Here is a 14,495-nt window from a genome sequence, read left to right on the forward strand (position 1 = left end):
AGGTTTCCCACAAAGCCTTGAGGGAGACACATCAATGCTGCAGCGAAGCCTGGACAAGCAAAAGGAGGCATAAAAAACAAAAAACAAAACAGGGATCGTCTTGAGAACACGTCTTATCTGAATCTTTCTTCTGGGATAATCGTGCTGGAAATCTCTGTTGGTATTCAGCTCATATTCCTGCTCAAAAAGAAGCACGACAATCTGAACAAACACAACAATACAGCTCCGCCAAAATCAGCACTCATGTTTCAGTTTTCATTCACAAAAGAAACAACATAGCAACGAAATGATGAGGAAAACAACTTTCATGACTTGTTTTTAATGACCGAGGCCCAGTGGTTCCTTTTAAAGACATGAAGTTTGATTTATTGAGGCTGAGTGTCACCAACAGTCGTCTCTCTGTGAGGAAAAAGCTGTGCGTGGTATATATAACTTGATTTAATTAACATTTCTGAAAGGCACCAAAAACCGTTGACCTGTCTGAAATAAAACACCAAGGAGCTTCTGTTCTGTGACACTCAGCCCGAGTTCAGATTAAAAAATAAAACATAAAAACGGGAAAAAAAGAACATCTCCATTTACTCGTCAACATCACAGCCAAACATTACCAGCAGAGTACAAAGAGTTTAATAAAAATCACAACAGCTTCAATCTTTACCTCCTTAACTTAAGGTCTTCACTGAATATTTAAGGTGGAATAAAACAAAATAAGGAGTCTGCAGAGCTGGAGAACAGCAACAAATCTGATGAATTATTCAAAATGTCTGTTTTAAATGATAATAAATCTGTTTTGGATTGTTGGTCTAGTCCTATACTACTAAACTGCATTCTCAGTTAGGTTTTGCGTGTATTTTCTGCTATTTATTTGTCACATTTCTAATCAACAAGTGTGTAGTGGGTCCACCTGGAAGCCTAGAAAATGGTAGAAAAGCTTTAAACAAGTTACCAAAGGATCATATTGTAACCAAAAAACATATTATTTTCCAAAATAGAACCAACAAACAAGTGAAAGTTAAATTAAAAGCTCATCTCTGGTCATTAATTAAACTTCTACAAGACTTATCTCTGTGCTTTAAAGTTTTATGAGAATATTTAGAAGCTTTTTCCACAAAAATAGATAAAATTTCAACTCAAACACTATAAAACTACTCTATAGCTACACAAACGGATACTGCAATATTAGAGTCACTCAAATCAAATCCTAAGAACAATTCTGAAGAATAATAATGATACAGAAACCTCCATGTATCACATATGAAACTCCTGAAGTCTAAATCTGTATTTCTGAGATTGAATTTTGGAGTTTTTAGAGGCAAAAACAAAGAATTTATGGCATATTTGGCTTCCGATGCATCTTCTACCAAATAAAAAAACACCTTTAAGGTCATTATAACAAGATAAAAACTTAATTTTTACCAGAAGAGGTTGTTTTATGTAACAAATATTATCCCACACAGGATGCAAAACCTGTTCTCTTCAACTTTATACTTTTTTGAGGAAAAAACACATTTATCTTTAAATGAGAATGCAATGTAGTTGTACAGGACTGTAATATTTGTCAGACAAGTTTAATCGGTCATATAAAACGAGGCATTTAAAGAATTCAACTTTCTGAAATATGATATACCAAATCCCAAACCATTCAATGAAAAAATGACTCGCAAATGACCCAAATAATCCTCAGTTTGAGCTCTCAAGGAGCTGAAATGTGGAATGTTTTAACTGCAGCTTTCTTTTCGGGTTGTTTTGAAGTGAGAAACTGCAGGATTTTACTCTCCTTGATTACTAATAATCAGCATCGACCCTGAAAAACCCACAAAAAGTTTTAATTCTGGACAAACATAAGAACATATTTTATCCCAAATGGGAAATAAACAGATTGTGCAGACTGGAAATGCAAAAATAACTTTTTGCTTTGGTTTTAAACAAAAAGCTTTTACAGTCGAAAGACCTGGAATTTCAAAAAAAATCAATAATGTTCTGTCTTCTGGGAGCCTTCCTGTTGTCAACATTTCTTCCTTGAACTTGGTCCGATAAAGATTATTCTTTCTTTTTTCGCCTTTATTTAATGCGTGTGCTGTAAGATCTCACCGCTGGCTGCTGTTAATGCTTAAAATTTAAAACATACAGTTGGATTTTGATTGAATTATAGTTTTATGTCAAAACAAGCAGAAAAAAGTAAAACAAATGCGAGCAAACAGCTTTCTTCTTCATTACGATGTTTCCCAAATTCTTGATTTAAAAAAAAAGAAAAAGACTCAAAGATAATAAATTCAACCGTTTTGGTCCCACTGGCAGCAAAAATAAATACACGACTCTGTCTTCTAACATCAAACTACAAGATTTTACTCCAGAACCTGAAGTAAACGTTGCAGCCGCTCGACCCAAACACGACGTAAATCTTTCAAATATCTGAACCGAGGACTCGACAAACTTGACCTTCGTGGATAAAACTGATCCGCTCATGTTTTCGTTCAAGTATTTGAAAGCAGTGAAGCAGTTCTGGTCCGGTTCGGTCCGGTCAGGGTCGGTACTGTCTGTACTGTGACTGTGGAGCCAGAAGGTTGCTGGTTCCAAACCGGAGCGGCGCCGTCGACCCGCTGAAGGCAGTTCTGTAGCTCTGAGAGGAAGGCACCGAGCTTCCCGCCATCCCCAGTCCAAACCCGGCGCCCAGGCCCTGAACACCGAGTCCCAGCCCGCCGCCGGGCCGCGCCAGGCCCTGACCCAGCATCCCCGCGTAGGGAGGCGCTCCGTAGGCGAGTCCCAAGCCTCCATAGGGCCTCTGGGCCTGGTGACCCGGAGCCGGCAGGACCATCGGCTGCACATTCCGGCCCGGAGTGTCAAAGGAGAACTCTGGAGGAGGGCTGCTGAGCTTGGAGGGAGTGGAGGTCAGCGGGTCGAGTTCTGATCCGGGGGACAGCAGCAGAGGAGGCAGGGAGGAGGACAGGGAGGAGTAGCCTTCAGCAGAACCCAGAGGAGCAGCCGGGGAGGAGGAGGTGAGGGCGCCGGTGAGGAGAGGCCGGGTCCAGTCGTCTTTAAAGATCTGGACCGTCAGCGTGGAGACGAGAGGCAGCAGCCGGTTGGTGACGTGAGCCAGAACCAGCTGCTCGTTGGCGTCACGCCGGATACGAACGTGAGCAGAACCGGCCTGAAACAGAAGACCAGAGAGACAGAGGGAGCTTTAAAACAACAGTTACAGCACAAATTCAAAAAGGAAACTGAAAAAAAATCAAAAACGATACACACAAACAATGTAGACCAATCCTCCAGAAAATTGCTTCTTTGAAACTATTTGCTTTCTTCAGATTCTGGCTTTGAGTTTGTTCAAAAATTTGGCAACAACAATGAAAACTTTGCTTAGCACAACATCAGCCTTTATTAATCCCACAGCAGGTAAATTTGCAGTGTTACAGCTGCAAAAAATACAGGTTCATCAGTAGACAGCCAGAAGTCAAGTCAATAGTAAATAGTCAAGTTAAGTCGGGACATCATTTTGTATGAAGCACATTTTAAACAAGCAGAGCAGAGACGAGACACAAATTTGTCAAGTTATTAGTGTTTTTAGTGCAGTTACAAGGGGATGTTGTAAACTGAATGTGGGAATATATTGCGTATGTTTACTATTAGGATCTTATACACTACAAGTCAAAAGTTTGGACACACCTTCTCATTCGATGCTTTATATTTATTTCTAGTATTTTCTACATTGTAGATTAATACTGAAGATTAACATTTTTTTGTTTACAACATAATTCCATATTTATTCTTTTATAGTTTTGATGTCTTCAGTATTAATCTACAATGTAGAAAATAATTAAATAAAAACCATTGAAGGTGGTGTGTCAGAAGGGTGTGTCCAAACTGTTGACTGGTAGTGCATATACAATGACTATAAAGATGAATTGTGCTGATATTGAATGTTACCTTTCTGAAAAAAAACATAAATAAATGAGACAAATCTCCAAAATTACACCATTTATCAGAGCCAGAAACAGCGGAACAGAAAGAATTGTTGGATTTTCATTTTTCCCGAGACTCCATGAAATACTCATCTTCAAAATTAAACAAATCAAAGTTTAAAACTTTGATATTTAATCAAAAATAGCTTTTTTCTACATGTCTCAAAGAAGAGAATTCTCAAAAATAAACCATTTGCTCAAACCAAGAAGTCATAATTAAATGAGCTGTGAAAAATTTTCAGGGACTTCTCCGTTGAACTGCAGGCAGTGTTTACACAGAGACAAGTATGGAAATAAATTAAAAATATGTGGAGCTTCTTGACCATGTGGAACTGTTGTTTATTTTTTTCTTGTGGGTGTTTGGAAAAATGTTGTCCAAGTTGATTCCAGTCATTTTTTGTGTAAGAAACGGTCAAATAAAGCTTCTGTTTTATGTGATTCATGTCATTATAACTGTGTCATATTGTACATATTGACTTCTCTCTCCTTCTAGTCATGATTGTTCTGTTTCCATAGAGGTGCAGGACTTTATATTGCAGTGAAAAAAGAGCCCACAGTGAGTAAAAACGTGACAGAAAGAACAAAAAAATGTGACAGAAGCAACAAAAATGCCCCAAATTGCTTGGAGTGCAGCGAGTAAAGATAGAAAGAAAATGGAAAACTGGAGGATTGATTACACAAACAGACAGGAAGGCAGCGACCAGGAGTGTAATAGAATTGGAAAGTTTGACTTAAAATTGAACGAGTTTCTGATTAAAAAGAGCAAATTCATCATCAACCTTGAATTTCGGCCCTAAAACTCCGGACTGAGGTCTTGTTTTGTCCTGGTTTTACTGTCCTCATGGGAATATTCAGACCTCAGAAGGACAGAATCACACAAACACACAGCGAGTCGCCCCGTGGGGCACGAGTGCAGTCAAAGGGTCAAATCAGTTTGGACAGCTGCTCTGTTAGCAGTGGGCCAACAACCAACAGTTGTGTAACTGCTGCAGCATCACGGACGACAACAGGAGCAGCGGCATCAATAACACAAACAAAAACAAAACAAACAGCGGGATGGCGGAGGGAGGACGCTGCTCCACCTACAGGCGGCCGGAGGAACAGCTGCTACCTGAACACAAACAAAACCGCCCGCAGAGCAACAACATCTGAGGGGATTCACTTGCATAACAAGCACGTCATTTTGTCTTAAAGCAGCAAACTCACTGGAACACAAAGAAACGCACAACTCTTTACAAAAATACTGCAAACCACAATAAAAACTGATATTCCTGGGTTGAATTTGAGGTTCTAATATCATGTTATCATACAAAACTTACTTTTTCACCTTCAAAACCGACATTTAAAGGATATTTCAGTTGGGTTTTTGGTGTTGGGCATGTTTAGCGGCTAATTGCTGAGTTTGAGACAACCTTTGTGCAACATTACACCACAATTTGCAACCAAAACTAAGTTGCAACATTGCCAAGAGGGAGGATAAATGAAAAAGTCCTCTCTGTGTAGAGTTGTAATGCTACAGAATAGTTTATGGAGGTGTTGGAGGTTTAAAACAGCTTTCCTGATCTTTTATTACCTCTGATGTTATTTATTATTAGTTATTTACATTCATTTAATTTCCTGACTGCCTTAATGTGTCTGTGAATCTTTCTACTGGAGCTGCACAACATCGGAGACAACGGACATTCTGGTATTTTGTTTTTCTCTGGTTTATAGTATGATGTGAGAAAATGAAGTAATTTTCACCAAATCATTTGAATAGCTTCATATGTAATTAATTAATTATCCTAGAACAATTGAGGTGATTTTGTAGGAAAATGCATCTGCACAGAAAACCAAAAAATATTTACAAAAAAAGCTGGATAAAGTCATTTCAAGCCTTTTTCTTCTGATATATGGCATCCGAGAGACTTTTTTTGTGCTTAGGATGGCATTTAGATCTGAATTTGTACTCATCTTTAAAAAAACACTGCGGGTCCAAAACCCCTAAAATTAGAGTATATTATGTATTATCAAACCTTTTTTTAGACATTCGCATCACTCTTTATAGTCATATCTTACTTTAATGTTCAGACACAACAGTGCCAGACAAAGCAATGGGACAGAAAATTAAGACACGGTTTGTATTTTTAGTGAAAATTCTGCCTGTGAGGGATAATCTAACTATGACTTTACCAACAGTTAAATAAAAATATCCCAACCTGTGTGAGCTAAAGAGAAGTTCCCTGATGTTAGATCCTGATCAATCCTGTCTCCATGTCAAGTAATTAATTAAGTTAATGTGCAGAACTTTTTCTCTTTGGAGACATTCATACAGTATGGATCCTGCAATCTGTTCCTCCTGCAGCCAAAAATAACCAATCAACATTGGAATCTCACCCTGAACACTCTGTTATGATTCTCTGGTTCACGTCCATCAAATCACAAACACATTGAAAAACATCTTCTGCCCTAGAAACATAAGAGAACTGAACTGTTACAAACACTCAGTGCCTCCTAGCCACTCCTACTACCCACTTATGCACTTATTTATAATGCACTTATAGATTATGGGTTGATTTTGCTGCAAAATTTGCCGTGCCAATAAAAGTAATTCTACTATCTTTCTATTCTTCAGAGACTGATGAGAGCACATCAAGCAACCGACACATCAGGACTCTGTAGCTCTAGAAATTTCAAAGACAAACAAATAAAAACGGCAAACAGTCAATTTAGCTCTGTATTTAAAAAATAAAAACACAGCCTCAGTGACAGGAAGCTCAGTGTTACCATCAAATACCTGCACTGATCCTAAGCATGCAGAGCAAGTATGAAAGTGGATCATGAAAGCTGCTAAAACTTCGTATCACTAATGAAAACTGATGTTCTCAGTATTTAAAAGTGACAAATCCACCAAATAGCAGAGCAGTGAGGCGGAAAGTTGTCAATACAAGGTCGACAGTTTAGCCACATCGGAGGAAGACACGTAACAAGTCTGATAATACATCGAGTTGTTGTTGTTGTTGTTGTTGAACAACAGAGCAGTTAAATTCGCTCTAAAACATCTAACAGAGGAGAGGTTGTGTCTCTGCTCGTATGTTTCCCAGGACCTCGGCTGCCCTGAATGCCAGCTGGGCTTGTTTGCCGTCACTGCGACATCGAGCAGCAACAGAGATGACGACAACAACAGCAGCGTTCCCTCCAAAAACCGGAGGAGGAGGGCCAGAGTCGGAGAGAGGGGGGAATCTCCGCATGAATGACTTGTTCTTTCTTTTCGTTTGGATGAACAAATCCCTGCTGCAATCCGACGAATGACGAAGGAGGATGAACGAGACGAAGGAGGGGAGGGAAGGGGAGAGAGAAATCTAGACACAAACAAACAAAAACTAACCAAAGGGGAAGATAAGAGGGGAGATGAGGCGTTTGGATGAAGAGTAAAGCTGAGAAACGAGGAAAGTCCAGAGCTTCCAAACCTCCAGAGGTCAAAAAAGCCTCAGGAAGACAAGCAGCGACTCAGGTCCAACTTATTCTGTAGCCACAATTTACTAAACAGCAAAAACTGTTTTAAACCTCCTGCTCCTGTCACATTATTTCTCATTTTTCACTGCAATATGAAGTTCTGAACCTCTATGGAAACAAAACAACCGTGAAGAAGGAGAGAAACCTCAGAAATGTCAGTCACAACAAAAAAAAAAACTGAAATCAACATGTTAAGTGCACAATAATGGGAAAATACTGGCTCCATCGGCTATAAATATTTATCTATTTACATTTTTATAGCCTCTACAAACTTTTCTCTCTGCTCTGCGAATCAGTTTCAGAAAGATGTTTCACCAAGCTAAATGTATCTTCCAACAACTTGCTCCTCGATTTATATGTACAACTTTTTTCAGTGTCACTGGAAAAAATTACAGCTCTACATATTATAGATATCAAACTGTTTCCACTGCACTTTGCTCATCATCTGTAGAAATATATTTCACCATGCTGAATGTATCTTCCAACAACTTGCTCCTCTGTTCACTGCTGCAGGCTGCATTTATTTTTTCTGATCCAGTTTGTTATATTTTCCTCTGAGTCTCGCTTGTCGTCCTCTCTGCTCTGTGGAAGTAGCTCAACCTGTTAACTGTCAGAATTTATGTCACAACTGAGTCTTTAACTTCAAACACTAACTTCTCTTGTTCTTCGTTGCTATTTTTAAGACAATAATTACACCAAACGATCCATTTATTAGCTGTTTTGCAAACTTTCAATCACATCAAAAAAATGTTTTAAACATTTAAAGAACATCTCATCTATGTTGGCAAAAAAATGATTTATTAGCTTTTAAGCTAAAAAAAAAAAAGTAATGATTCTGAATGTGTTGGAAAAAGCAGCAAGTACATTCAGCATTTTGGTTAAGCATCTCGACTTCTGCAAGTTGGATGAAACTTATGTCTAAAGGAAACCCATAGTTAGCATCTTGCCTTCATGGGGTTGTCCTTTATCCTCTGAAATGATCCTCTGGATTTTCTACCTGGCATGTAATTATCATCTAAGACTGCATTTATTTGTTACTTAACAGCTTCAAAAACTGTTTCTGAACATACCAGAGATCCAAAACCAACAGTCCAGAAGTGCTCGTTGCGAACCTCCAGCACTCCGTCCAAAGTCGACACCTGATCGGACACAAAAAGGAACGATTAGCCGATAAGAATCAGTCTGTCATAAACCTCAAATGTCTGCCTGTATGCTTTTATATCTGGTATAAAACATGAAATGTTTTAGGCATTGAAAGTAAAGTGAACTTCATCGAAAGAAGTAAAATAAAACAAATTAAAAAAAAAAAAACATGCATCTAAAACTTTTTATTCAGTACTGTATTTGGCTTTATTCAAACTCAAATCACTTTCAATCTTTCTGGCTTTTACCCCACAAAACAGTTTAACTGTGACTTGAAGCTGTGATTTGAAGTCTCACAAAAGAATGAATTTATATTCTCTATACTTTAATTCCAGCCACAAATTCAGTGATTCTGCGAAATTCCGGTAAATTCATGCACATTTTAACGCCACAAACCAAAATCTCTCTCTAACCGGAACAGATTTCTTTTTATTAAGACGTTTGATCATAAAGTTCCATGTCTGTGCCTCTAAAAAACAACATCCTCTGTTGAAGTAGTCTCTTTGTGCAGCGACACTCTGCTCACAGTGCTCCTGCAACTTTTTGAACTTCTTGATTACACCCTCTTAGTCTTTGCACGTGTTGTGTTCTACGAATAAATTAAACGGATAAAACCTGCCTTTTTTATTTTTTAAGAACCTTTTAGCTCCATCAGACTGGATTCAACTTGTTTTTTAGGTTATTGCATGTAGATTACTGCATGAGAAGAAGTCTTCGGGACCAGTTCACTTTCGATTTGGAAATACAACACTCTCTTGAGGACAGAAAACAAGAAACTGTGGCTTTTTTCCGCTTAATATATTTATATCAGCAGGAAAATTCCGTCTCCGATTATATGAACAATCTTTTGACAACTTCAAATCATGCAATATTTAAAACATAATGCATTAAACATTCTACAAAATTTCTGACACAGGTTTCGTTAAACATTAGTGCAGACGTTAGAGAAGCTGTGACAAACTCTGCTGTGAGTCTCACCTCTCTGAGCAGTTTGTCCAGCTGGCCGATGATGTGGGAGGGCGTGGTCTGTGGACGACAGGAAGTAAAACATTCATAATCACAGTACTGTAGGTGTCCTAATGTTAAATATGATCAAAAACCTGCTGGTCTTTACCTGCAGCAGGACTTTGCCGCTGTAGACGCTCATGGGATACATGGTGCCGAAGGTCATGAGAGCGATGGCGACCGCCGACGCTGTGTCCACTGCGTTGTAGTTACTGAACACACACAAAAAGCTGATTTAAAACCAGATGGTCCCAGATACCTGGTGCATAAAAACTAACGGCTGCTTCACCATGTTTACTTTTGACTAAGCTTTGAAATGAGCTGCAACCCAACTGTATTTTTAAGCAGGTTTTGTAATCATCTTAATGTGAGCATTAAACTAAACTCTAATTAAAAACAATCTCACTTGGACTAATTTTAAAGTCATGCACCAACTTTGAATCATTCTTTGGTGACTTTCGGACAATGATTACACCAATAGATCTATTTATCGATCAGCTGTTCTGGAAGCTTTTCATCACGTCTACATAGACACTACCGTCAAAAGTTTGGGGTCACTTAGAAATGTCCTTAATTTTGAAAGACAAGTAGTTTTGTTCAATGAGGATAACATTAACTGAATCAGAAATACAGTCTAGACATAGTTAATGTGACAAATGACTATTCTAGCTGGAAACAGCTGATTTTTAATGGAATATCTCCATAGAGGTACAGAGGAACATTTCCAGCAACCATCACTCCTGTGTTCTAATGCTACATTGTGTTAGCTAATGGTGCTGAAAGGCTCATTGATGATTAGAAAACTGCTGTGCAGTTATGTTAGCACATGGATAAAAGTGTGAGTTTTCAAGGAGAATGTGAAACAGCTTCCTGATGGCAGCTTGGATAAAAGCCTGGTTGTGTGCAAATTGTGCAACACAAAGTTTTCTGATCACTGCAGCACTTCAAGCCGAAGGTATCACCTCAATGAAAAACATGTTGCTGTTAGCACCACCGCTAACACTAGCTACAACAGTCCTGGTACTGGAAACTGTGTAGCCATCCCATAATAGACCACTTTAGAAGACACTGAAAGTGCTTGAGTTTACAAAAAGTCTTAAAATGTTGAATATAATTGCTATAATTGCACTTTGAGTTTGAGTAATCTGTGAATGTAGACAGATGAAAAATGCAGATAAATACAAATGACACAAACGTTTTTGTTGTTTAAGTTCATGTGTACATCTATTCATCGATTCAGTCATCAATCAAAATTTATTTGAAATGAAAAACTTTGCTTATTGTGTCAAACATTACTATTTCACAAAAATGCGATTAATCACGATTAGTTGATTAAAAAGCCTGTAATTAATTAGATAAATTTTTTCAATAGTGTCTCACCACTAATAAATAGTTGTGCCCATAAGTTTACATAACCTGTCAGAGTTTGTAAAACATTCTTTAATGAAAACATGAATGATCAGAGCAAATACAATTCCGTGATAATAAATAACTTTGTCTGACCACCAACCCTAAATAAAAGAAAAGTTTTTCCATGATCAAACATATTTTCTAAAACAAAACTGACAATATTTCAAAAAGTTTTCCAGGGCCTGTAAACTTATGAGCACAACTTAAGATACACTTACTTTCTGGGGGCCTAATAGTCATTTGAAAATGTTAAACTTTTTTCCATTTTCAAGACGTGATCATTTAAAAAGTTGGCCTCTGCTGGAGTTATTCTGTAATCTGCATCTGTTGTGAAGTATTTATCTTTGCCTTCACCAAATTTCATGGTGATGGGAGCTATATTTCTGGAGATATTGAAGTCTTACAGTAGCCTCCCAGATCAGACTTGGTTGTATTTTTTTGTAACTTTGAAGTCTGAAAACATGAAATTCTCAAAATCATGAAGAAATATTATGTTTTTAACTTAGTTTTATGTCTCAAATAACAAAAAAGTAAACTCTTTTCAAAATCTGAGATTATGCAGGAACATATTTCCTCGAATCTTGTGTCCATGGTCCTCTTGCCGTCCCTTTTTCGGTTTGCATGATACATCAACAAACATGGACATATTTGATATTTCTCAGTCAGGTTTTGCAGGTTTTTGACAGTGAAAGTCTCACAAATACAAATGGCGATATATATTATTTATACTTAGACAGGCTTTGCTATTTTAAGTGGCTAAAAATCACAAGAAACATCTTTCTGGCATGATCTCCTTCATAAATACAGTCAGCGATTCACAAGCTGCAGGCACATTTAATTAGGTATGTGATTTTTGGTATTTTTATTCAAAAACAAAGGAGGAGGTTATTGTTTTGTCTCTCCCTGGTCTCAGGATGTATTCTAAGTTCAGCACAGATCAGGAGAGTTGAATTTCCAGCAGCAATCAAACGTCAAAATCTACCCGTTTGCTGGTAAGTAGAGACTGATGATGGTGAATTTAGGGATTTGGAGGCCACACAGTGAGATTAATCCTTACTTGATTTCTATGAGCATGTAGGTGATGCAGAGCGACAGAGCTCCTGCCACGTTGATCAGGACGAACGGGTTCATGCGAGGTAACAACACACTGCTGAGACCTGGAATGATGCCACACAAACTGCACACACACAAACAAACAAACCAAAACAAACAGACACAGGATTAGTGCACATGATCACCTCCAGATTTTCACACTAAACTAACTCCAAATGCTCTGCAGCTGAAGGACAGAAAAATGTAATTAAATGAAACACAATTCACTTTGAGTTTTCTTCAGTTTCCTTCACTCACTGTAACAAAGATGAACCTAAAAGACATTTATAATTATTTTCATAACATTGTCAGCCTTGATTGAACGTCTCACTCTACCTCATGTAACCCTGTTATGCAGATTATCAGGATAAGAAAAATTTCTTTTTTCTTTACTGTTTTCATCAGTCAGTTTGTCCTCTTGGTCAGCAGTAACAGCTAGCTAAATATGTAGCTTCTACTCCTGAGAAAAAACCTACATCAGCATGGATTAGCAACCTTGTTACTGTGATTAGAGTAGGGTTAGCAAACAACATATTAAACATGGAATAAAAATGGTACCAATGAGCCAATCAAACCTTTGATAGTTTACTACCTATTATTGATCAATATGTAACAGAAAACTATAACAGAGAAGGTTTATTCTTCAAACATTTTGAAGCCCAAATGTCCTCCAATTCTGGAATGACTCTTGTACTGAAACTGCTGTGATATGAATCTGAATCCTGCCTGAGGACAAACAAACCAGACTCTATTTCTACCAGACAGCTGCAGCTTTTTCATTTTACTTTATGTTCATGGTAGAACTACATCCATCTTATACATCAAAAACTTTATTCAACTCGATTTAATTTGAGCTGCACATCACGATTGATTATTTTTAACAAAAATGCACGACGTCTGCTTTAGTTTTCAGTGAGACAATAACATGGAGGCTGTTTCCTCATTTGACAGGAGTTAAAAGCAGATGTTCTAAGAATATTTTTTAATTTTTTTTCTGGGAGTGAAACTAATAAAACAACATTTTTCTGCCGTCTCTGGAGGTCCGAGTGCTGTTCGTCATCCTCTCTGAGCTGCAGCTTCGCTCGGAGCTCAATCCTCCTGTGTTTATGTTTGTCTTTAGGATTAGGCCTTTAACCCGATCACACCATCATAATGGACTTTAGGGGACTTGAACTGGACTTGATGGGATCATTCCTGTTTTGCTTCGTGTTATGTTAGTCTAAGCTCCTGCACATCCTGCTTCAACAAAGTCCAGACAGAGAAGTAAAGTCTCAGTTAATTCTGATCTTCTTTCAGAGGAAAATTCTTTGAAATCTGTGTTTAGTTTGAGCTTCGACTGCATATTTAGGACGAAATGCTGTACAGTGTCTGCCCGTTTTTTTTTGTTTTTTTTTTTACCAATTAAACATCAGAAAATGATCAAAAATGTCCATCATAATGATACAGTGTCTTCAGATTACATTATATTTGTTCCTTTCTCCTGATAAATCATCAAAATTTACACCGACTGCTCTTTTCAGCTTTAAAAACCTGAACAGAGCACAGATTGGATTCTGGGTTACTGATAATCTATTCTATATTTATACTGATACATGTTTTCATTATTTGTTGAGGATTAGAGGCTGGAGTGAATTGAAAACAATTTAAAAAGCGTGAGCCGCAGATAAATGACCAAAAGAGGCAAAAGTTAAGAGTAAATGTGACTGACCCCTTGTTTTAACTGGACAAACAAACAAGAGCTGAAATCATTTCAATAAACAAGATTAACTGACTGAAAAAATACCTTAAAAATCCCTTTTAAGCAGAAAGTAATTGGTTTAAACTGATTAAATGTAAACATTTGCGAGCTTCCTTTATCTTTTATGATAACAAACATTTATTTTTTTTAGTTTTAGGCTGTTGTTTGGACAAAACAAGCCACAAATTCGACTAAAATGGACTATTTTCTGACAATTTATAACCAAGATAGTTTATTAAAAACATTTTTTAAAAGCTATATTAAGATGTTGACCCCCGATGTGACGGATGTAGGACGTGTGAGGCTTCTCTTATCCACATGTTCTGGTCATGCCCCGGCTTGGAAAAATACTGGAGAGGTGTCTTTCACACTCTGTCCCTAATTCTCAACCTCAGTTTAGAACTGAACCCTCTTGTGGCTCTTCTTGGTACCACTGGAGAAGAGGATACCTGCTTGACTTCCTCTCTCCTGGCCAGGCGGGCTGTTCTACTAAGGTGGAGGGATGCTGCCCCGCTCATCCATGCTCAGTGGCTCAGAGACATTATGTCTCGTCTAAAACTGGAGAAAATTCGCTACTCAATTTGCAACTCAAATTTGAAATTTCAAAAAGTGTGGAGGCCCTTCCTGGAATACTTCAGGAATCATCCGCCAAA

At 37.8% G+C, this 14,495-nt stretch overlaps 1 protein-coding gene across 1 annotated transcript in view; it reads right to left on the bottom strand.

Moving 5' to 3' along the window:
- Nucleotides 1-287: 287 nt before the first annotated feature.
- slc30a6 (solute carrier family 30 member 6) overlaps nt 288-14,495 on the bottom strand; it is a 94,378-nt gene continuing 80,170 nt past the window's right edge. Inside the window, exons 11-15 of the mRNA XM_023286775.3 lie at nt 12,070-12,189; nt 9,712-9,814; nt 9,576-9,623; nt 8,525-8,593; nt 288-3,148 (exon numbers count right to left, since the gene is read on the bottom strand). Coding sequence (XP_023142543.2) covers nt 2,522-3,148; nt 8,525-8,593; nt 9,576-9,623; nt 9,712-9,814; nt 12,070-12,189 — 967 coding nt within the window. The 3' untranslated portion in view covers nt 288-2,521. The remainder of the gene's footprint in view (nt 3,149-8,524; nt 8,594-9,575; nt 9,624-9,711; nt 9,815-12,069; nt 12,190-14,495) is intronic.

Source organism: Amphiprion ocellaris, chromosome 16, assembly GCF_022539595.1.
Source record: "Amphiprion ocellaris isolate individual 3 ecotype Okinawa chromosome 16, ASM2253959v1, whole genome shotgun sequence".
In the NCBI taxonomy this organism is placed as follows: domain Eukaryota; kingdom Metazoa; phylum Chordata; class Actinopteri; family Pomacentridae; genus Amphiprion; species Amphiprion ocellaris.